Source organism: Chroicocephalus ridibundus, chromosome 11 (assembly GCF_963924245.1).
Source record: "Chroicocephalus ridibundus chromosome 11, bChrRid1.1, whole genome shotgun sequence".
Lineage (NCBI taxonomy): Eukaryota > Metazoa > Chordata > Aves > Charadriiformes > Laridae > Chroicocephalus > Chroicocephalus ridibundus.
The window spans coordinates 12,831,748-12,855,794 of NC_086294.1; the positions used below are offsets into that span (position 1 = coordinate 12,831,748).

General features: G+C 52.1%; 1 protein-coding gene across 4 annotated transcripts in view; it reads right to left on the reverse strand.

The window, feature by feature from the left end:
- Nucleotides 1-1,082: 1,082 nt before the first annotated feature.
- ARHGAP26 (Rho GTPase activating protein 26) overlaps nucleotides 1,083-24,047 on the reverse strand; it is a 149,414-nt gene continuing 126,449 nt past the window's right edge. The window contains exons 21-23 of one of the 4 annotated variants that reach the window (XM_063348638.1): nucleotides 10,174-10,284; nucleotides 7,274-7,365; nucleotides 1,083-3,008 (exon numbers count right to left, since the gene is read on the reverse strand). In XM_063348638.1, the coding sequence (XP_063204708.1) occupies nucleotides 2,920-3,008; nucleotides 7,274-7,365; nucleotides 10,174-10,284 (292 nt within the window). In that variant the 3' untranslated portion in view covers nucleotides 1,083-2,919. The other 3 variants (XM_063348639.1, XR_010072866.1, XM_063348640.1) reach the window with 3 other exon arrangements.

The following is a 24,047-nucleotide window of genomic DNA, read 5'->3' on the forward strand; positions in this document are numbered from 1 at the left end:
TAGGAAAAGGAATTTACTCCTGTCTCAGAATAACTTGAGCATCTGAGGAGCCGAAGCGGGGACATGCTGCACTGAGAAGTTTTGTGGGGATAAGGACTGGCAGCAGAGCAGCCTGTGCCGGTGTTCCCGCAGCGTTACTAAAGAGGCCCCTAAATATCATATCCTTAAAATATGCCTTTTAAGGTGTTTCTAATATGTTTGAAAGTCTCATTTGTCCATAGTACGCTTTCTCTTCAGAGGCTGAGAGTCAGGTTGGAGACAGAGGCTGCGCTGGGAACCCTCATCCAAGCGGAAAGCCACCGGCTCTGGCAGCGTCCCACGAAGGCAGGAGGGACCGTGGTGGAGGAGTGGCTCAGGACGGGACAGTCCTGAACACAAGCAAATACTGCTGACAGATGAAATATTAATATTTTTTTACAATGAGGGTGGCGAACCCCTGGCCCAGGTTGCCCAGAGAAGCTGTGGCTGCCCCATCCCTGGAGGGGTTCAAGGCCAGGTTGGACGGGGCTTGGAGCAACCCGGTGTGGTGGGAGGTGTCCCTGCCCAGGGCAGGGGGTGGCACTGGGTGGGCTTTAAGGTCCCTTCCAACCCAAACCATTCCATGAGTCTATGATTAAGCATTTTTTTTTTGTTCTCCTTTCTATTAGTCCTTCCCATCCCTCTCCTGTGGCCCTGGAAAGGGGTCTCACCGGAGCACTGTGGGTGCCAGAGCCAGCTCTGAGCACCCCCCAAGGTCCCAGCGCCAGCGGAGAGCACCGCAGTCACTGCCCAGCCCCATCCTCTGCTCCAGGAAAACCAGCAAATGGCACAAATGTTCACCATTAAGTCCAAGGATGAACGTGAACCAGCAACTTGCCGGTGGAACGCTGCCTTTTATCCCTACAAACCTCTCGGCCCTCTTCACCCAACACCTCAGAGCAGAAGACACGATTTGGAGGCTTCACCCCTGCCCAAACAGCACCAGCTGTGATGTGCCAGCGCGTCCCCAGGGGCGACGGAGTGTCACTTATGGAGAGGTAGCCATCCCGCGGAGGTGAGCTCTGCCGCACCTGCCCTAGAAATCAGGAAAAAAAAAAACGACTTCTTCCTCTTTTTTTTTTTTTTTCCCCAAGACAAAAGTCCAGGAAGTTTAATTACTGTGAAAGAAACGTAAAGCGATCTGGAATTTCGTTTTCCCTCAGTTCTAAGTGACACCAGGAAGCGAAGGCGAAGGCAGCCCCAGGCCCGGAGGGTGGCTGTGGACACGAGTGTGTCTGCAAGTGCTTTTCTGTGACCGGTTTCAAATGTCCTTCGCTTCTCTCATTACAGGTCTTCTAAAAATATCAAATATAGATCTTTCCCTCATAATATTTTAAGATACTCTATTTATACATTAATTCTTTCAAAAATAAAAAGTGACACATACAGCAATTCAGTCACTCGGAGTCTTTAAAATTATTACAAAAAAGACAGGACATCCATCCCCTAGCAGTGTGCGACGGCGTCACTCCTGCACGACAGTCTCTCCGCCACCAGGCTGGGGTTTCTTTCACCATTTTCTATCACAAAATATAACTTTTCCAGCTCTCGCCATGCCAGCCGGCCAGCCCAGCTCTGCAGTCCTCCAGGGCTCCTTCTCGCACCCTCCCCCTTAAAAATGACCCCAAACGGAGCGGGATTTGCACACTCGCTCTGCCAACCCCTCGCCACACGTCCAGGCAGGCAGGAGCATCCTCTCCAGGGCAGGACCAGAGGGGCGGTGGAGCCCCAGGGCTCATCCTTCGATTTCTGCAGACCGTAGGTTGGCCACACCAACAATAAATGTCCCGTGAGGATGGAAATAATTTACCTTGCACAACCAGTACTGCACAGACTTGGCACGGACAGACTACACGCCAGGCTTCAAGCAAGGAGACCACCTAAAAAGCATCGGTGGAGAGTGGCAAACGCAGCCCCAAAATGGCACGTCAGCGTCCCGGGCGTTCGGGAAAGCATGGATGTCTCTGTGCAATGTGCGTTGGGAAGCGGAGATACAAACCAGTCAAACGGCAGGAGCGGTGTTTATCTGGAGCTGCATCTTGCCCTCCAGGGAGGAAACGCAGGCTGCACAGATCACAGATGTTTACCTTGCAAAAAATCTAAATTTTTTTTTTTTTGTTAAAAAAAAAAAAAAAAAGTTTGAGAGCTTTGGTCCAAAATATTCTCCCCTCCACTGTGCTGATGCCTGCTGAGCCCTGCCGGCGCCGTGCCCACCCTGCAGAGCCTAGGGAGCCTCTGGCTCTCGCCTGCGAGAGCAGAGCCCTGCTGCGCACGGTGGGACGGCCACCCCATCCGGGGCTGTCCCCGCTGCAAAGGGACGCTCTGCTCACGCGAACCGCTGCAGACACAGCCCGTGGGTTGGTGTCAGCCCAGAGCACCTCACCCAGAGAGGGGCTGGTCGCTCCCGGCTCCGCTCCGGCTGGTTGGAAAGCCAGGAAGGGCCCGGGAGCAGAGGACGCCTTGGGGTCCCTCAGCTCCCACCGATGCTCTTCCCAGTGGTCCCGCTGCAGGGAACACCGGGCTCAGCGCCTCTCCCATGCCGGGCTGCAGTCCACAGGCTCGGCCCCTGCAGAGCAGCGGGGCTGCGGTGTGGAGCTGCTGCGTTGCCGGGGGGCTTTGATGGCTGCGAGGGCTCCCTGCAGGGATGTGGGCTTCAGGCATCGCCTGCCTCTGCTCGGGGCTGGAGGAGTCGAGCCATCTCCCCAGGACCGCTGCCCCAGCACGCACCGCGGGAGGGGACATGTACGGAGTTATCCACACAAACATTCATCTCAGCGGGTACGGGGAAGTCCTCACCCTGCGTCGCACAGGGGCAAAGCGCAAAATGGTCTGCAGGACTCCTGCCAGCGGCTGCCATGGATACCATGTAAAGCTCAGCAGTGGCGCTTCTCACGCCCAAAGTTATAGGAACTCGACGTAGTTCTCGGGGATTAATCCCGTCTTCCCGTTGAGGGTCCCTTCCAGCCAGCCAGGCTCCTGGGATGGGTGAACTTGAGGAGAGAAGGAAAAGGCAGGTTACTACAGGAGGGGGTGATGGTGTAGAGGACACGGCTCTTTGTGTGCTGACAACCTGAAAGTTGCTCTTGGGAGAGAGCACGGCCCTTGATTTGTGTTTATTTTAAAATAAGGAAACTAATGTGCTAAGGAGCTCGGGAAGCTGAAGCGCTCTGTCTGCTCACCCATGGGACTCCTCTGCCTCCCCCTTACCAAAGATCACATGGTGGAACCAGCAGAAGGACCACGGCTGCAGGCTCAGCCACGGACTGCGTTTCCAAATACTAGCTGGTGCTGCAGGGCTGATGTAAGTGAAGCATTTGGGACAAAAACAAGGGCTCAAAACTTCCTCCACATTTGTGCTAAAATCTCTTTGACGCTCAAGAGAAGGCGGGTAACTCCATCACCTCGTAACCCTGCAGGTGCCAGCCTGGCCTCACACCAGGCTGAGGGAGAAAATGAATTAGAGAACGCTCCCGGGCAGGAAAGCAAACACTGCAATCTTATTTCTGTGAAACGAGAAATCTGATCAGTCCTCAAAAGACTTACGCTCTTTCTTTATTCAATCAACTACTGAAGATTTGCTGATTTTACAGGAACCAGGGTTATGCCAATGCAGGCAGAGGAATATTCCCCGCAGCCCCAGGATGAACAGTGCCGGGTCAGCATGGCAGAGCTGCCCGGGTTTCTGTGACTCTCGCCTACACGGTGTCCAGCATCGACCGCAAGAGTGACAGGAGCCCCCGCTGTCCCCCCCTTTGCCCACTCCCTGCCCCATCGGCACGGTGCTGGCCCTCCCTACAGCCCCATCAATCGCAGCATGGCCATTCTCTCTGCAAAATTCACGACTGACACTGACTGGGGAGAAAGATTCAGAAAGACAGAAGTGTCTTAAGTTCCAAAGATCTCCATGCTTTGGGAGAGACCAGTCCTCCCCAGCGTGGCAAAGCCCATCACTACTGGGTATGCCTGCAGAGGAATATTGTATGTAGTAATCTATTAATGAAAAAAAAAAAAAAAACAACACAGAAAACTAACTAGTTTTGAGAGCCACAGTGTCCCAGCTCCTAGGTTTACACGTTTTTAGGTTTCATTTGTTCCAGCTTCTTTTTCCACGCCTACACCCTCCCATGCCCAAGTCTCGGGGCTTTTCTAGCCCCAAAGGCTACGGCAGTCTGCTCAGAGGAGAAATGCCACCTCCAGCCTGCAAGGAAAGCCCCCAAGGGGAAAAAACGCATGAAAAGCTACTGGGTTACCCCGCTTCGGGTGGGAGTAAAGGTTTCACTGTGCCCCGCCAGCGGATGGTGGCCATTAAGAGAAAAGAAGTTGTAATTGGGATGCGTGTGTCTGTGTCTTTGGAGTCTTCAGCCCCCTGGTCTCAGCAAATGGGCTGGGAAAGTGCCTTAACGGAAAGTCATGTGAGTTCCAGCTGCTGCTTTTGCCTTAAAAAATCACGTATGTCCCAAAGGCAGCCTTTTATTTCTGTGCGGGTGCTCTCGGACAGAGCAGGGCACGTGAGCAGAGAGGATCTCATTTGCTATTACAGAATTAGAGGAGAAATGCAACACAACTTTCCTAATGTAGCATAAAACTTCAGTATCCAGCAGCAGCAGCTCAGGTGGGGGTCCCTTGCTTCAGAATTTGGAGTCTTCCATCTCAGGGGTGATTGCTTGTTAAAAACACACGTGATCATCCCTTCCCTGACCGTGACTCTCACTGTCCCTGATTCCAGGCCTCCACAGACCCCGGGCATCCCTCCCATTTAGCGCCACAACAAGGGCACGCAACTGTCAAGTGCACAAGATCTGCTGGAAAACCCAGGTTTCATGTAACTAAAAGGAACTAAAAGCTCTGGAGTTTAACGGGACCTCTCAAAACCTGGTGTTCTGTAGGCTGGGGATGCCCCTCGGTGTGGGCAACAGCATCTGATTTCCCAGTGGGACGAGACGCTGCTCTGCCACACGCGACCTCAGACAGCCCTGAAGTCAAACGAGAACCTGTCTCCAACTATTTCCAAGACCCATTTTGCTTTCGCTGGGTTTTATTAAACCCTTTCATCATCATCACAACATTTTAACCAAGCAGTGCTGTTTCTAACTCGCTTCCCCCAGCTAACGTGAGCCCCGGCTATGCTGCTAAGTGATTAGAACATGCTGTATATTTTTTTCCTTGAATAATCCATTGATTTTTATCTAGCAAACACAATGTATTTAATTCAAACTTGTTCCCCTCCTAGCTGCTCTAATTCCCACGGCCTCTCAAAGGGGAGCCCATGTTTATTTATAAGATATCTATGGAGCTGCTTAGGAAAAGTATTTTCTTTAATTCACATGTATTCATTCTCTTCCCCTTTCTGCTATATTCTTATGTATATCCCAGGGCAAAACCAGTGCATGTGGTAGCAGTTTCCCAAATGACAACACTTAACATATAAAAGCCAAGAACTACTTGGAAAGTTGTAAAAAGTCTTTTCTTTACGTTGGGATTATATCTAAACCAGAGCTGCTTAATTCCACGGGGCACAGTCTCTTTCCCTCGATGCAGGAAACAGAAAATCTATGTTCATTAACGTCATCTCCAAAAATCTGACTAACCAGAGCCCACCTATTCCAGCTCTCAGTATCCAGAGTCAAAAAAGCACATGCTCCTTTTCCATCTCCTGCGTGAAACATTATGGCAACTGCATAGAATATTTCTGGTGCTGATACTCGGAAACTAATCTCTCCTACCCAGAAGACGGGTGAGGAATGGCTCTGTATATGGTAACGCTGGGGTGGGTCACCCGCTCACCGGTTTCTCCCTTGCATTTAGATAAGGGTCCGTGTCCCCGGGAGGGACGTGGTGCGGTGGGGCAGCCCCCAAAAGCCCGGCACACAGGGGCTGCGCGGTCCCGCCAGCACCTCGCTCTGCCGCAGCGGGTGAGCCATGTACGGCCGCGGTGCAGCGCCGGGACGTGTGTGTACCGCGGGGTCTCGAATAACTTCAGCGAGCAGCTGGAGCGCCGGGCAGCTGCCAGGACGGCAAACAGCGCCGGCAGCAGGGGCAGTGCCGGGCACCGTCCCTGCTCCGCGGCCGCGGATGACAGAGCACAGCCCAAAGGTGACACCGTGCCTCGCCAGACTTCTGCCTTTTATTTCCTACTGCGGATCAGAGCCTGCACTTCGTACTCCCAAGCGTAGCCTGGAGAACCTCTGCATGCCCTCCATGCGGGGCTGCATCTTCCTCTACCAACCCGCCAAAACCCAGCCCTGATCCAGAAGGACATGAGAGCCAGTCACTCATGTCTACCATCACCTCATGCCCTGCGGATGCACGGCCACTTCCAGTGCTGGGGCCAAAACACCCGTCACCCCGGGCTGGCAGCTCAGACACCACGGGGACGGGCAGGGGGTGGCAAATTGGACATCTCCGGGGGAGAGAAGGGGGATCCCACCTTTTCATCTCTCTTATTTTACACATCTCCCTTAGGATTTATTTCCCTTAGGAAATAAATCAGGATCTTGAAAAGGCAGTTTTCACACTGATCCTGAAGACAGCTGGATGATCAGCTGTTTTCAGGATGGATACAAAAAGTAAGGCAAGATACACCTCAGATTTAATGCCTGTCTTTTAAGTATTTCTGCTTTCTTCTTTCATGGGATTCCTAGTGGTGGAAACGGGACAGTTCTTAAACAGAGGAGCGAAAGGAAACCCATGAACTGAGAGCCCAGATCATTCCCCGGGTCATGGAAAGAAAACCAGTAATTTGCAAAAACTCAGTGCCAAAATAAGTAACAGCCAAGTGTCCTTCTCTATAGCCGTGTTCCTATTGCTGCTCATGCTGGCTCTGTGGCATCTCACATGTACGTTACATGAAATAGGAGGTGCTGTGACAGAAGTGTCCATTTGAGGTGATGGGGACGTCTCCTGCCTCTCCACCACCCAGCTACCAGGTACCAGCGCGTCCCGCAGTGCTTCCCTGGCAGGCAGAAGGTGGGTGGCTGCCAGTGACAGGCAATGCCACCATTGTTAGAAGGAAGCTAATTTGACGGTGTGTTACAAACCCTCCCAGTACGTCCCTTGCCCTCCCGTGTCCTTCCTCTGCAGCTAACCCTGCTCCGGACTCAGCTCCAGGAAAGCCCAGTGCCGGGCTCCTACAGAACCGGGTGCAGCTTTCTCAATCCCACTTTCCCGGCATTCTGGGAACCGCAGCCTGAATATTGCACTGAAAAATGAGCCCACCTCCTCCCACTCCCGGCGCTGCCCCGAGTCGAGGACTCACCGTTATCGAACACGGTGCCAGCCGTGAAGGAGAGCTCCGAGTCGTGTTCTGCTTTACAGGCGTACAAAGCTCGGGCTTTCCGCAGCGGTGAGCTGCAAGAAGAAAGCATTTATTGGTATAAAAAATACTCAACTCATACACAACAGCAGTCCCCTCCCCACTGTGTCGAAGAGGGGGCCATGTAAGTGGTGCATGTTGAAGAGGGGTCCAAGGGCCTCTCCCGCTCTGCCAAGGGTCCAAGGATATGCTGCTCGGGGGAAGAGAGAGGAAGGCGCCAGAGGAGGCTGAAGGCTCTTGGGGATGAGCCCCCAGTTTTCACCATGCTGCAATCCCAGTCTGAGCCCAGCCGGCACCGCCAGGACTGGAGCCCAGGACCGGTGCCCAGCAGGGGCAGCCCGAGCCAGGCGTCCCCGGGCGAGCCCCGGACGCTGGACAGAAGAAGGGCATCTCCAGGCAGAAGTGCATCGGGGAGCTGGAAATGTTTTGTGGGTCTCTGAAGGGCCATAACAGGCCGGAGGCAGCAGGAGCCGGCAGCGACCCGCTGCCCACCGGCCCCACTCGCTGCCGAAGCCAGCGCTCCCAGCGCAGCTGCAAACACAAGGAGAGTTCTGCAAGGAAGAATTAGCACTTGGGAAGGGGATTTCAACACAGAAAAACAAGCAGGTCCATGAAGAATTTGCTGCACTTCTTTAGAGACTGTACCTGAAGATAAAGAAGATTTAAGAGCCATTAGATTTTACTGGGGAAGTGTCAGCGTGCCCACGCTGCGGGGGAGTGAATTAGAGCAGAGAGAGCCAGAAATGGAGCAAATCGCCAGCAGACGCAGGGCGGAAACGAAGGAGCTCAGGAACCCACCGGCAACACGCAGGCACGCAGAGCTGTCCTCTGTCCCCTGGCCCCTGCCCCCGCGGCCACCCTCCTGTCCTGTCTGGCTCTGGGCTCGAGCAAGGCTGGTGGCAAGGTGGGACACTGCCTGGCCGTGGGGACAGTGACGGTGTCAACCTGCCCAGGCACTGGGCGGTGGGACCAGCCGGCAGCATCCAGCACTGCAGCAGGCTGCTCGGCCACAGTATGGCCAAGCAAAGCGATGGAGGAGCTGCGGGGGTTAGGAATAAGGTGCCACCATGTCCTAGTTCAGCCTTTTCACCAACTTTTATCTTTCTGAGGACTTGAACTTATTCTGAATTCTCTCCGAGCGAGCCCAGGGAAGCGGCAGGCGAAAGCAGTTCACCTTCACCCAGAAACCACGAATCAGGGAAGCTGTGAATGGTTTTGGCTTTGCTGTGCAGACAGCCCCGAAGCAGAGGTCTCTCCTCTCCAAATTCCAGCTGCCCGACACGAGCAGCCACCAAACACTGAAAAAACAGGATGGGCAAACACTCCTCCTGCTCCAGAGAGGGTCCTTGGCTGCCGGGGAGGCACCGCTCACGCACAGTACATGGGGGAGACCGTCAGATGAAAAACAAAAGGTATTTTCGGGTTTACTACCTTGGAATTATTCAAGTTGTTGTTTTTCTCCCCCAGAAATGACCTCTGCAGCCTGGCATCCCCGTGGCCCCAGCCTGCCCCTGGCTGCTCTCCGGGCTGCGACTGCGCCCGCCAGAGCCCCACAGGGCTTTCAGGGAAAACTCTGGTCCCCAGCGATGGCTCACGTTAGGTTTCTGCCTCCGAGCGTGGCACGAGGCCAGCAAAGCACTCAGGAGCTTCCCCTATCTGCCCTTGCGCACCTTCAGGGATGATGAGCCTCTCTCCCCGAGGAGGAAGGCTGCCTGGATGGTATTACGCCGTTACCAGCCTTTGCAGACGCGTAGCAAAACAAATAAATAACCCTGCCAAGCAGGCAGCCATTGTACAGGCGTCATCTGTATGGCTGTAGGTGTGGGGGAAGAGCTCGGTCTGTGTTTGTAACGAATAAACAGGTTTGACACGTCTCCCTCGGAGGAGGGATGGGTGCCCCGGCCCCGCGCGCTGGCACCTGCCGAGGGGCTGGGAGCCACGCTCCGACAGGGGCAACCACAGCCTCCTGCTCCACTGTGCCAGGGTGGGCTCAGGGGAGAGAAACCCCATCTGAGGATTTCTCTACAGACCAGAGATGGATAATCCGCAGACCAGAGGCGACGCTGCCCTGGGCTGAGCATCCCCTGGTACCCGCAGGTCCCAGATGCTGGCCATGCTGTGCTCATGGCACGACTGCATCACTGGTGCCAAAAGCCACCCAGGCAGCGCCCGCTCCTACTGCAGTGTCTCAGGGGACACAGGGGGACATGTGTCCTCCTGCCCACCGGGGGACACGTGTCCTCCTGCCCACCGGGCTGGTGTCTAGCACCACCTAACCTGCTGCTCCAGCATCCCACTGGACATCTGATAGTCTGTCAGTAACGCTCAGGACCGATTCCCTCCAGCGATGCCCAAGCACCTGAGACACAGGCACCCAGCAGGCAAATGTCTGCGCTGACCCATGTTCTTTACCCTCCTCAGATTCCAGGTAAGAAAAGGAAGTGGTCAGAAAATGAGGTGTCACAGCATTTGACAAAGGCTTGTCATTCCTCGCAGCAGCTGGGAAGGCAGCACACGCCTTACCTGTGGCAGGGAGGAGCAAAGCCAACCGCAGGAGCTGAACTGGCTGGGCAAACCCACAGAAACCACCAGCGACGCCAAGCACTGCGAGTGTGACCTGCCAGCGCCGGCAGGCGCCTGACGGGGGGCTCAATGGGGGATTCAAAGGGTCTGCCCTGGGGCAGGAGACCTTTGAAAGCTCCGCTCTTGCTGAGTGCAGGTAGCTGCAGTGGGGCGACTTGCGCGGGATGCAAAGGGAAAAGGAAAGTGAAGTGGGGGAAACCGAGTAAATTAAACAGAAAATAGCAAAAGCAACAAAAAGCAAAGCGAATTCTGCAACAGACCTGATGGGGGATGAGTCGCTGGACGTAGAGGAGGTGGGCATAGGACTTGATGGCGCGGAGAACATGGGCCAGGACGGTGAGAGGGGTGACGTTGGGCTTGGATTCTGAGGGCTGCAAGACATAACCAGATACCTTATCAACGTGCAACCACAGAAACAAACAGTAACCAAGAGACAGTCAGACGACATCCGACGATAGCAAGTGCCTTGGGAATATTCAGAGCATGAGACACAGCTATGAAATGGAGTGCCAAGACCTTGGGAAATGTTTCAAGGCCAGATCTGCATTTCTCTGGACAACAAGAGCTGGATCTTCCAATTGAGCCCAACACCCTGTGTGATGAAAAGGGCTGTCTCGCTGCTCACCGCGGGCAGCCCAGCCACTTACCTGCCTTGTTTTATTTCCCCCACTGCTGCCAGCGATGGTTGATGGTATTTCTGGAGACTAATGATGCCTGTGAGCAGCCTCCATCCATCCCCCTTTTGCCTGGCAGTTGTCGCGATGTCAGAATCTGGGCCCCGATCCATGGTGCCCAGCCATGACTGCCCATTCACATTCCTCACCAGAGGGGCTTGGAGCCCGGAGGAGCTCCGTGTCTCCAGGACAGACCAGAGGCACTGGGAACCTAGAGGAGCTCCGTGTCTCCAGGATGGACCAGAGGGGCTGGGAGCCCGGAGGAGCTCCGTGTCTCCAGGATGGACCGGAGGGGCTGGGAGCCCGGAGGAGCTCTGTGTCTCCAGGACGGAGCCAGCCAGGGCTGGCGTCTCTTTCCCATCCTCCGCCCACACCAGCCCGCAAGGGTCAGCAGCACCCGAGGGCTCTGCTGGGACCTCAGCGCCGCACAGGTCATGCAAACGCCTCGCATCGAGGTAACCGGGGCTCCGGCTGTGCTTATACAGTCAACACTATAAAAATTTCATTGATTTGTTTTCCACATTTTGCACTGAAGTACTCTTTTTCCCCTCATGCAAACTGCCCTTGATTCCTCGCTTCTAAGCTATGGCTGTCAACTGAAGTTGAATCAAGTTACTGAACTAGTAAATACATGCAGAAGTCAAGCGAGAAGTGCTTGATTCCTTCAGAACTGTTCAATTTAGGTTACTCTCAGGTTCACCAAAAAGCAATTATTGTACTAAAATACCAATTTGAGTCTGATTCATCTTCTCCTGTTTCCATGCTTATCAACTCATCTGTATTCTCTATCAGATTGTAAACTCCATCCCTGATAAAACGCCAGAAAAAACCTCTCTCCACAGAGAATGCCTCTGTGAAACCAAGAGGTTTTGTAAAAGCAACATGATTTATGTTTTTTCCCTGAGACAGGGCTGGTACCTCTGATCACACGGGTCTGTGACGAGGTGGGGATAGGGTGCAACCCCACAGGCAACCCCGAGGCTGTCCCCATCCCCATTCCATCCCCATCCTCATTCCCACCCCCATCTTCCCCATCCCCGAGCTGGAGGCTCCCGAGGCAGTGGGAGGGGAAGGGATATGGGGTCAGGGAGGCTCCAGAGCATTCAGGAAGACCTCAGCCCTGCAGTGACGGGGGTTTATGGGTCCCACCAGCGCAAATGGACGTTGGAGGGAGGGAAAGGGCTGCACCAGGACTAACCACATGCCGGAGGCCGCCTCTTCATCTCTTCTCCCCTGTCTCAGGGAACTGGCATTTCTCCGAGGGGAAGGGGATGAAGTTGCCGAGCTGCTTTCTGACAGCACCAGGGTAACTGTGAGGTGGAGGGAAAGGCATAGCCCTCCCTCTCAGCTCCAGGCTGTAAATACAATGTGTTCCAAATACCTGTCCGGGATTATAAAAATCTCTTCTAGATATGTTTAACTCAGATTTCCTCCCATCACTGTGCGCTGTGCAGCAATATGCCTCCCTCACGCTCGAGGAGAAGCCTCCTGAGGAGCATGGCTTGGACCAGTAGCCAACTCAGAAAAAAACCTCAACGTCCAAAAAGCATGAAATCAGCCCCCTCCCCTCCCAAACGAACACAACGAGCAGTACCAGCGCACACAGTGGGAGGAAGCGTGGGCAGCTGCCAGGGCAGCCCGTGCTGCCTCTTAAACCTTTAGTAAAACGATGAAGTGTCTGTAAAAAGGGCAGTGGGCTAACCCATGAGCATTCAGTACCTAATAGATCCCAACAGCAGAAGATCATTGTTTCAGCCCCCAGCTTCTGCACAGAGTGAAATGTTTCTTATATTAACAGAGAAGAGAATATAACAAACATTTTTCTTCTCTTTCAAGCTGAATATAAAACCTCAACCTCCATCATTTAAAAGAAAAAGAACCAACCTCCCCCAACACCCAACAGGGTCTCCAGGAAATATTTATGAATAATCTTGAATTTTGTGTTTCCTTGTCATTTTCTTCCTTTCAGTTTGAGTTAGAATTCAGCAGCTCTAGACTAAAATGTCACTCTTGGCACACCAGCGTCCCTCCAGTTCATGCGCCTGTGCCACCAACCCCCTGAAGCCTTCCTCGCCCGCACCAGGCTCGGCTCTGGGTACGTGGGTCCTCTATCAGTGCCAGCACTGGCCGAGAGGCCGGTGGCTCTTGCCGGCAGCTCCTGTGTGCCCTTCCACACGCCCGCGAATGAAGCTGGCAGCCAGCGCTCTCTGGCATTCTCTGATGGTTACAATTCAAAACTGAAAGGATAGATCTGTGGATTTGGTCCAATTTCTAGGGGGAAAGTGCCCATGTCATAAATATCACCACCGCAATGGCACCTAGAGGACACTGAAGAAGGTTAAATTGTTGGCTTGAACTCCTCTGAGGTCCATATCTGCTTAAGGCCAAACTCTTGGCTTCTTTACCCCTCGCAGAAGCTGCGTCACTGGATTCAACAGAAACCAATGACTTCCCTTTGCAATTATGGGCAATACCTTTATTACGTCAGAGGGTTACATGCATATAGAAATGAGATACAGCAGTGCATCAAAACTTTCACAGGAGGGCTGTAAAACAGGGAATGTTCAGAGGCAGACTATAAACAGAAATCCTCAAAACGTTCTCCTAAATTGACACTATTTAAAACCAATCTCTTTTTTTGCATTTTTCTATCCTCAAAATTGTTGGTCTTTTGAAAAATTAGTAATTACCTGTATTACCTCTAGTCTTTAAAAAATCTGTTAGGCATTGGTACTTACCATATATTAAATCTATTTCCAATTTTAAACAGAAGGAGGTGCTACAAAGACCACCAAGTTAGCCCAAATCGCAGAAATTAACCCCTGAAGCACCCGTTCTTGCTGCTTCTCTTTCCTTCTAGCAGGTGTAGATGTGTGGCCATTCATGATAATGGCCGACCTTCCCTTAACGCAACAAGCTATATAGCACATAGGGCAGGTAATTTGGTTTTATTTTATCTGTGCATAAGCATGCTTCTGCCCTCTAATGGAGAGAGCATGTTAGATGCGTTTGAAGAGAAGGAGAGTGCTCTCCTCTGGGCAGCAGGAACTAGAACGTTTCCTTCACTGTTAGTATTGCAAGAGGAACCAGTATTTTGGAAGCCAGAGCCCAGTGGTTATAACACCTGTATGCAATGTTCTCTGGCTCTATACAGCTAAGCTACTATAACGAGCCTCCAAGACGGTAAATGCCTGCAGGGCAAATGGAATATGAATGCATGGGTTTATCACCTGGGAGGCAGAGCACCTGCCAGATGTGCCTTTCTTCTTACCATGGCCTCTCACCATGCAAGTAGACTCCTCCACCCTGGTGATCTCCAAAAGCATCAAATGCATGTTACCTGCTCCGTGCATGGATTTTCTGTAGGCCAGGAGCGTTGCCTTGGGAAGCAGACCTCCCGGCGTCCAGCCCCCGGCTCCAGCGAGGTTCCTTTCAACTGAAGCATCTGCAGGGCAGGATGAGTCCTAAGACAGCTTAGATACCTCTAGCCACCAGCCCATCTTCTCACTGGTTAGAAATCCAGCAGGCAGCGGTATCTAATGGACCACAAAGGCCCCCACTGGGGTAGGAGAGAGCAAACGAATGGCACAGCCATGCCATTCTCAAAGAGAAGCTTGGCCCACGGTCAAGGTGGGCCTTGGAGGGGGCGATGAGCTGGTGACCGAAACCTGGCTAGGCTTGTCCCCCCGAGAGTGGCCATTGACACCCACCAGCCTTCCTGCCGTAGCTGCCACCGCCTCTGTGGGCAGCGGGCTCCGGTGCAAGAGGACATCTCGCTGGGTGTGCCAGCGATGCGCGTCTGCATTGCAGGATGGCCACTGCCTCCGCTGCTGACCCCGGTCCTCCTCACGGCATGAGGGAAGGAATATCCAACCGCCCAGTGCTCCGGGAGTAGAAATTCCCAAAGCACTTTTTGAGATGAAATCATCTTAAAAGAATGCAGCTCTCGCTACTCGTAAAGTCGGCTCTGTCATCGCTCCACCAACTGCATGGTCTGCTACACTAATTACAGTGCCTAATGCAATCAATACGATTCTCAGAGAACAGAGTTATTTCTGCGATCTTGCAATAAAAAAGCATTACAGTAAGAACCGGCACCCAGGCCGGCCTCTACCTAAGAAGCTATCAATCATTTGGAGCTGGATTTCGGTGTCTTTGGATCCTTGGTGGCAAAGAAAACACTCTTTGTGCCCACCAAAACAATGGAGAGAACTAATGACAGCATGTGGATTTTTAAGTATGAAGACCATCCTGTTTCAATCCGGTTGGTCGCGGAAGAGATGAACGTGGTCCTGCGATGACCGAACCACCCCTGGGCAGCCTCGCCGTCCAGCTCTGCCAGTCTTTCCAGCAGGTTTCCTCAAGAAGAATAGACGGACGTTGCAGGACCCCGCCTGAGCTGCCCTCCCAGCACCTACAGACTGCGGGGTACGATGCGCACGAAGGGTTCATCTCCCTTCTGTGAAATACAGGTATTTCTTTTCAAAGATTCTGCTTGAGTATCACCTTTCTGAGCTTATGTGACTGCAAGACCCGAGTCCTGTCTCGCTGGAGAAAGTGCACGCGAGCGAACGGACTATTCTGAGGTCTCTGCATTTTGGAAAACGGTTTTCTTGTAGGATCCAATTTCCTTTCTGTTTCTTATGGAAAGAGCAGAGGTGGTGAGAGGCTTTGGGGAAATGTTGGCTGCTGCCTGCTTTCAGTTCAGCCTGCAGAAAGCAAATCTCATCTGGACCTTTTTTTTTTTTCCTTCTTCTTACTCTGGAGGACTTTGCGAGGGGCTCTCCCTGTTGGGTGCACAGTGGGAAACAAAACAGAGAAAAAAAATGCTAAGAACCAAAAATACCAGAAGGAGGAAACACAGAAGTGGGTAAAATTAGAGTCTTCGGGGGCAGGTATGGACTTTTCCCCAAGAGAAGCAGCAGAGGGAACTCCACCAGTCCGTAGTCCAGCACGTCCCGAGGCTTTCGCCTTTCCTGCCGGTCTGTGCCCCTCGACGGCAGCGTGACCCACAGCCCAGCGAGGAGGTCCAGCCGCCCTGGACGGGGCAGGGTGCGGGAGGACGTCGTGTCGCAGCCACCAGCCCCACCTGCTGCGGGGGCACCTGCGCCTTCAACTCCCTTTGGCAATCCCACTCTTCCAGCAAAAAAATACACTTAGAAATGTATTTAGAAGCTAATTCCTCCTCCCTGCCTCCCGCACCAGCTGTACATGCTGCCTTTCCCATTCTGAGATTTAGTTTGCTGCCTGAACATGTGAAAAAAGCAGCAATTCTTGTTTCCAGACTCTGGCCTCCTTTGCAGTTGCTGTAGCTAAAAAATCTCTTTTCTAGTCCCTTCTCACAACCTGCCTCTTCTGAGCTCCTCTCCCTCTGCAGTCTGCCTGCCCAGGCTGCCTCTGGCACTCGCTTTACACAGCTCGAGTCCTCAAGGCATCTACAGGTCTGAAGAGTTATTCTCAGCAGGGCTTCCAGACAACTTCTGCTGCTTTGTTCTTCTGGCTGAGAGGACACCAGCTCCACTTCAAAAATGTTTACAGCTTGTTGTTTGTTTTTCTGGAACTCGGGGCTGTTTCAACATCTAACAGCCATGAATGGGCATAGTCTCCTGATGAGTTAAAGCCCTTTCATGAAATCACCTCAAGACTAAATAACGGTATTCCCATTCTGACATTATCAATACCTGACTGCATTAAAATACATCAAGAACCACCCAACCTTCTATCTCCTGATCCGTTCCTATAAAACAAAGCTGCAGAACTTCAGGCTCTTCTCAAAGCTAACCAGAAAAAAATATTACAGCATCATTTAATGCCAGGGCACTTAAACTCTGCGAACACCAGGCCAAGACTGCGGCTCACCAGCAGACGTGGCTCCGTTGGCTGAATGAAATGGGAGGCGGCCTTGGGTTGAGAAGCTGATGAAGTTCATGCAACGCTGCCCGTCCCAGCAAAGCTCAGGGCGCAGATGGATGGGCTCTAGTAAGCGATTCCCAGGCTCTGGCTGCGCTGCAGGTTAGTGATGGCACCACACACGACCCCATGCGTGACCATTACCTCACAGGGCTTCACACTGGCAGGATTCTTCCTCTGTTTGGCACTTCAAGTGCAAGAAAAATGATGCTAAAACTCTCTCCAGTGTTATTCTCTCAGGAGTTATCTTGCTGTATAACCATTCAGGTGGAAAATAATGACACACTTGGGAAAATAAGCAGCCAAAATGCACCGTGGTCAACACCACTTGACCAAACAGGTCCAAAAAAGTTCCACTTCCTCAGCATGGACTTTCCCACATCTCCATTTATTAGTTCCTCTGTCTCCATGAGCACAGATTACAGGGTCTTCTTTTGGATTACATGGACGTGTCCCTCCCTGTACTGTTGAAGATACCCAGCACATTGGTTTGTCCTGTCACTTTGCTGCTTGGCTTATTTCCCATACGTAGAAATATTTCCCTGCTTTAGTAATTTCATAAACAATCTAAAAGCTTTTCCACTTGAATAAAAGAAAGAATGGGAAGAGTTCTGACTTTGGGAAGGAGAGCTGGAGTTTTTCTTGTCCCACTTAATAGACATTTCCATTTCCAAATACAGACAGATGATGCTTGATGTTTCAAAGGGATGCAATGACATTGCTGCTTTGGTATAGCCTTCTGGCATGAAGCTTAGAGACGGATGTTAATGCTGGAGAAAGGCTGAGTGAATAAGCAAAGAGTCAGAAATGGATGGGTTTTCAGCATGAGTAAGCGCTGGAGGCACTGGGGAAAGGCAGCCGGCCGGACTGGCGGGTACGGGTCTTCCCCATCAGGCGGGATCCAGGCGATGGGAGCATCGTGCCGTCTTAACACAGAACAGCATTTCATTAGCAGCTGCACAACTCAGTTATAACAGACAATTTGCAGTATCACTAGCAAGTTACCAAGCCATCAGTCACTGCTCCTACGGTGTACGGCACACAGAAATGTCATACCGGCACTGGAAACGGGACAGGCAGGAAGAAACTGGGGCAGGGCAGTGGAACGGAGGCAACCATGGGTCCACGCTAACGTGTCTCGGGGTCCTTCACGGCACCCAGCCTGGAGGCGACATGTTCTGCCTCGCTCCACCCTTTGCTCAGCAGCTGTATTTTCTGCTCCAGTAATAACCCCCTCCCTCCTTCCTCGCTGCTCAAAAGGCTCTCAGCAGACTAAAAATCTAGCTGGCAGATTTTATATTGAAGCAAGTGCTTTCAAACCATATTAAATCTCTTAATTATTAATAGAAAAGTTGTAATGTGCCAGTAGGAAGCCAAACAACAGTTTCGGAGGGAAGTGTTGGTAAATCAGGAGCCAGCATCTTAGTCACATCTTTTCCACCGCGCCACTGCTTCTAATACATGAGGTAATTCTGCAAGTCTGGATACATTAGTCACCAACAAATTGCATTCACAATTAAGGAGAACTCAACAGTCCTCCAGAAACCTCTCGTTTTTCTCTGGCATTCAATCCACTGCCATCTTACGTCCCCCAGAAAAGAAAACTCTCCCATCTGCCACCCCAGCAACCGTATGGGATTCTTGGAAAATGAAGGCAATTAACAGTCCCTGCGGGATCACAGCCCCCAGATCAGCCGGGGGGTGTTTGGGAGGATCAAATATTTGAGGTAAACACATCCTGCGCACGGGGCGGCCCTGCCTCGCTGCTCAGCGGGCTTTGCCAGCCGAAAGCGGCTCAGAACTGCCTTACACAGCGGAGGGTGCCCAGGGGCAGCGGGAGCTGCAGGAAAGGTGTCCCTCCTGCCAGCCACCCTCACCCTGGACCTGGGGAAGGGCTCCCCCACCCTGCACCGCAGCACCCCAGCACCCCGGCCCCGGGACCCCACAGCAGCCTGATGAGGGGAATCGGTCTTTATTTCCCCAAAACAAAACCCCCTTTCGCTGGCAGGGACGTTGTGCTGCAGGAAGCCAAGGAGGGGACGAGCGGAGGGCCCGCGTTGCCAGCTACGGAGGGAGACGTCTGGAGCTGACCGCTTCGCCCCCCACACTCTCAGACTCTCACGTGAGCCCCCCCAAAAGTAATATTCTGCGAAGAGCCACGGAGGTCAGGCATCACGGGACAGGCAGCAGCAACCCACCCCACAAGCTGTTACTGGCAGCTCTCTGGAGGAAGAAAAGTTTCTTTTACTTTTTGAGTAATTTCTGGAAATGGTCAGAAAAGCTACTCCACACCGTAAAAAATTCATTCCTGGCTAAGTAATCTGCCTCGCATAATTTGATAGAAGGCCATTTCCAGACTCAACCCTAACAAAAAAACAAAGAGCGTTTATTTAAGCCTTCATCAGCACCACAAGCTACAACTCTTATTTTTGTATTGTGCAAATATTCTTCACGCAGAGTAAAGAACTAACACCTGCCCACATAAGTCATACACATTGGGAAAAACAATGAGGATTATTTTGGCCTGTAAAAGTGATTTGAGAATAACGGGTGAGTAAAGTCACCGCATAATAATTTTATGCATTTACTTGATTTGCCTGATTTCCTTTTGTGTATTTGTTCTTGTACGGCTTTGTTCTGCAAGTATTCTGCACACATCAGTTATAGAGAGCTGATCAGAACATTTCACTCCAAAATCCAAACACTACAATACTGAAATGATCCAGTTTGATCGTATTTATCAAAAGAAGTCCCGGCTTTGTTCTGTTCTTTCTTTTTTCCATCTTTTTTCACTTGAAAAACCCAAACTTTGTAATAACATTTTTGCCTCATCAGCTCTCATCAGCAAAATCCTCCTCCTCCAGTTGCACATCCCCTCCCAGTGCAGCCCAGCTGGGAGGTGTGAGCACGACAACCCTCCCGGTTTACTGGCCCAACCTCAATTCCTCTGCCTGCAACCAAGCTGCAAACGGAGCCTTGTCTCCCTTCCCATTAATCAAATACAGTGAAGATTAATACACTCAATTCACTTTTTCTTTTTGGTTGGTTATTTTTCCACTGCTATTTGTAACATTCCATGTGCTCTCCCAAGCATCCCTGCTCCCGCTACTGTGCCCAGAGGCCCGGCGGTGTTCAGGGAGGACCCCGGGAGGTCCCTGACCCAACCTCCCGCTCAAGCCGGGGTGGCTGAGACTGGGGCAGGTGGATCCACCAGCGCTTGGAAGCCTCTGAGGTTGGAGACTGCAGGCACTCGTACCATTTTAGTATTACACCATGACACGTGGAAGAGCCTAGCTCTTGTAAGAGACCTGAAAAACACTTTTTCTTGCATCAAACACAACTAAAGCTACAGAAAGACACATAATTTTAAGTCCCATCTGCCACACTTAAAAGCTACAGATATACTGGACAGAGATGATTAGTTGGCGTCACTGTTTGAAGAAGCAGCATGGGCTGGAAGAGCCCCAGCTCCCCTGTGGTCCTCAAGGCACAGCTCAGCCTCAGCCCTGGCTTTGTCATGCAGAGACCTCTTTGCCTTCAAGCTCAGGTGAAGGTGCCTGCACAGACCCTTCCTGACCAAGGCACCGCTCCTCCAAAGCCCAGCGGAGCTGTCAGGGGGGCAGGGCGAAGGTCCATGCACGTGGAAGGCAGAAGTTGCTGAAGCCTTCCCACATCCAACACCACCACGATGCCAGACGGCAACTGCAGAAGGACAGGCATGCCGGCTGTGCTGAAAAAGGGGAGAAATCCTCTCTGCTCCTCGGAGTTCCCCAGCAGGGTCTCCAGGAGAAAGGTTTGGGCATCTGTTCAAAGCTCTGCTCCATGCCTGCGCTCCCTCCCCTCTCCCCACTCCCGCCCCTTCAACCCGGCACAGGGGCCAGAGGGGATTTTCATGGAATCACTGAATGGTTTGAGCTGGAAGGGACCTTAAAGCCCATCCAGTTCCACCCCCCTTCCCTGGGCAGGGAAACCTCCCACTAGACCAGGTTGCTCAAAGCCCTGTCCACCGCAGCAGACGCGGTTTGCTCGCGTTGGTTTTCCCCATGCCGGTGCAGAGATCAACAAAAGATGCGATACTGCTCCTTCCCCCCGTGGTTTCCTTCCCCACCGCCCGCCAAAGCCAACCAGGACCCACGTGTGGCTTCCAACCCGGCTGGCCTCGCCATAGCCGGCTGCCACCGCGGCCAGGTGCCGGCAGGCGGGGGCCGCGCGGGGCCAGGGGGGAGCGATGCCAGCGCACGGGGGCGGGCTAATAATTGGCGGCGGTTCTTACGCTACTGATAATTTCCCAGCTTAGCACAGCCCTGTCAACAGTGTCTGCACAGCCGCTTGTGCACGGCCAACGCGCAGCTGGACGGAAAGCGGACAAGGGCAAATTAATCGGCGGGCAGGATCCCTTACGGTGGCAGAAAGGACCGGGGAGATTGGGTTACCTCCATTTTAGGTTAAAGTGGCGGCGTTACAGCTCCAGCTAATTTATGAAGTTAATTAGGCACAAGGATCTTCTTTCAGACGGAGACAGGATGTCTTTGTGAGCGAGCAGCCCTGTTTTCCTCCTGCCCCTTTCGGGGGAAATTGTCAGCGTTTTGCTGGGAAATCGGATCGTGCGGGAGGAGGGGGCGGCCGCCCCCGAGGTGGTCCCCATCTGAACCCCGCTCACGCGCCCACGCCGGCTCGCTCACAGCCCTGGCAGCTGGGGCTGCTGGGCGACTGCGGAGCTTTGGGACGTTTTCAGCATTTTCAGTGCCTGTGTGGTACGGCTGGAACCCAGCACTGCCTTCAGAAAACACTCCCACATTCGTCAAAAGGCTTTTACAAGGCAGAGTCTAGGCTGCATCCTTGATTTTGAATTAAATCTGCCTGCAGAAAGAGGAACCAAAGAATGCATTCGACCATTTCTTTAAATTTTTTTGACGGTGGTGACATTTATAGGTGGCAGAAAGACCTAATTTATTATCATTGCGCTTTCAGCAATCTCAATAAAAATTTTGGCTAGGCTCACGCTGGAGAGCTTCTGCCCGAGAGCAACCGAGATGCAGAGCGAGCGGGGGCTGGCAGCAGGGATGCGGGGGCTGAGCGGGCGCAGCCACGGAGCAGAACACAACCGGACCTGCCACTTGGCCACAATCAAGGCGTTCTCAAGAAGGGGGACGGGAGGACGGAGAGGAGAAAGCCAAAAAGAAAGGACTGACCAGCAAGTCTGAGATCTGCACATCAGCTCCTAACAAAATACAGCCTGTTCTGCTGCTGCCCCGGGGAAGGCTTTGTTGTAGCATCTTTGATTCCTGCATCCATTTCCCCACAATGGCCTTAATGTATTTTCAAATACTCCTTTATTTGAAAGTAAAATTTCCATTAGCCAATATTTGTCTGAAGCAGTTTCTTTGAAGAAAATACTGCTATGCGGCTATCTCCACACTAATTACATGAATTAAGAAAGCAATGGAAGTGCAATGTCTGTATTTTCTTGCCCCGGCTTTCAAGAAAGCTGTCTTTTAAGCGTATGTGCCGCTGAAGTTTAAGGCGCTTGTTTAGATCTCCTGGAGGGAGATCTAATTTAATTCAGTTTGCGAGAAGCACCCTTAGATGTTCCCGGAGCACATCACACAAACGGAGCGGTGCTGCTCAAAGGCAGCAGCTTCTGCAAAGTCTCCCGAGAGGCACCACCGGGAAGAGCTGTAGATGGCAGGAGTCAGGCTGGGGGGACGCGGAGCCTCTGAAGAGGCTGTCTGTCCGTCCGTCCATCCATCTGTCCGTCCATCCCTCCGTCTGTGACCCCCTGTGGGTGATAGCGCCCAGAGGAGCATTCCCGTGGGAACACCAAAGCAGCAGATTCCAAGCCCCACGTAACTCACTGCTGCTGAGAAAGGGAAGCCAGGCGCCCGAGCCCCTCGGCAAAAGGGCTCTTCGCCTGACAAATTACCTTTGTTTTAATGGATTAGCCTGTAGCAAATATTTTGACGTATGACTACTAGTTCACACGGGGTTAGCCACAGAACTGGAGACTCATTTTATGAGAATATTTGGCTTAATTTTCAAGTTCAATTTGTGGAAAGTTTCTAGACCAAGAGCCAACTAAGGAGTGAAAGAGCTGAGGCTCTGAAAACTTGTTATGCCAAACTCTGGGGGATATGAAAAGCCCACACAGCAGAAAAACAGATAAACCATCCGGCTTTGACCTTTTCCTTCTGCGAGCGCAAAGCAAGGAGGAGCTGGCTTCCCTTCAGCGTTGGACTTTTCCTCTTGGCCAAACAGCCTCCGATATCTCGCCTCAGATGGAAGTTTGTAATTTCCCTCTGCCCTCCCAAAACAAGATCGCTGCTCTCGTGGCCTACAGGCATCAGTCTTTTTCACATATCCTAAAACACTTCATGGAAGCATACAGATGCTTCGCAAATAAATCCAGGATTATTTAAGCACGACATAGGAAAGAATTATGAAATATATACATAGACATGTATATATATGCAAGCTTTAAAATGTATTGCCATCAGCAACTGAGCCTCAAGTATATTTATCTCCAGAGTCTACCGAGTACGCTGCTTGTGCTCCTCACGAAACAGGTTTAAAGATGTTTGCCAGACCCTTGAATCACTAAAGTTTATGGAGCTTTCTGACTGCAGGCACAATCTGCGACTCACAAGTTAAAACTGCCTCAGAAAAAACAAACATACAGACACCCTTGTAACAGTCTGTACAAAAAAAAAAAAAAAAAAAAAAAAAGAAAAGTTCATAAGATACTTTGAATATTATGTCATCTGGAATAAGCCAAGCAACAGACTGGGAGTTTTAGGATCTTTTCTCAAACAAGAAAACTAGGAGATAGGCGGTTTCTGGTTTAAACTGCAAATAATCTCTAATCCTCTTGAGCACGAAGCCAACCCCATGTCTAAAATACAAAACGCATCGCAGCCCAGAGACGTCTGCCCACAGCTCCCCACCTTGCCCGGCGCAGAGAAACACCCCTGGGTCCCCCAGCAGATAACCGCGGTGGGAAACTGGCTTTGCCGGCTGGAGTATCTGCCTTTTTGTTGCAGAAATTTGGCATTTTCCCCCTCCCTCTCCTGCGGTGCCGCCACCATGAGTCTCTGCAGAAAGCTCATGTTTCTGCCTGGCACAGAACCTGACACCTCATTTCTGCTGGGGTGTCCCCAGTCTTGCTCCTGTAACCTTTGAATCTTTCCTGCGACTCCGAACAGGAGAGGAAACCATGGCATTTGGGGGAACTTCAGCCCAGTCCGCATCAAATGCCACAGGTTGGCGTTCTGCTGCTGAGGGGCAGTTTCATGGCCGAGAAGCCCTGTCCCTCCGGATGGGATGATGTTCAGATCTGTCAGGGGTGTCCCAGGGCCCTGCCCCATTTCCACGAGCGTGGTGGCAGCGCCTCCACCTCTGGCAGGAGACGGAAAAGATGCAAAACCCAACCAGCCGCACCAGGAGGCATCGAGGGAGGGAAAGACGAAATAACTGTGTATCACGACAGCGCTTGGAAGGCAAAGCTTCGAGCAGCAGTTTCCCTGGGGCCCTAGGGTTGGTGGCCCGGGGTTGGG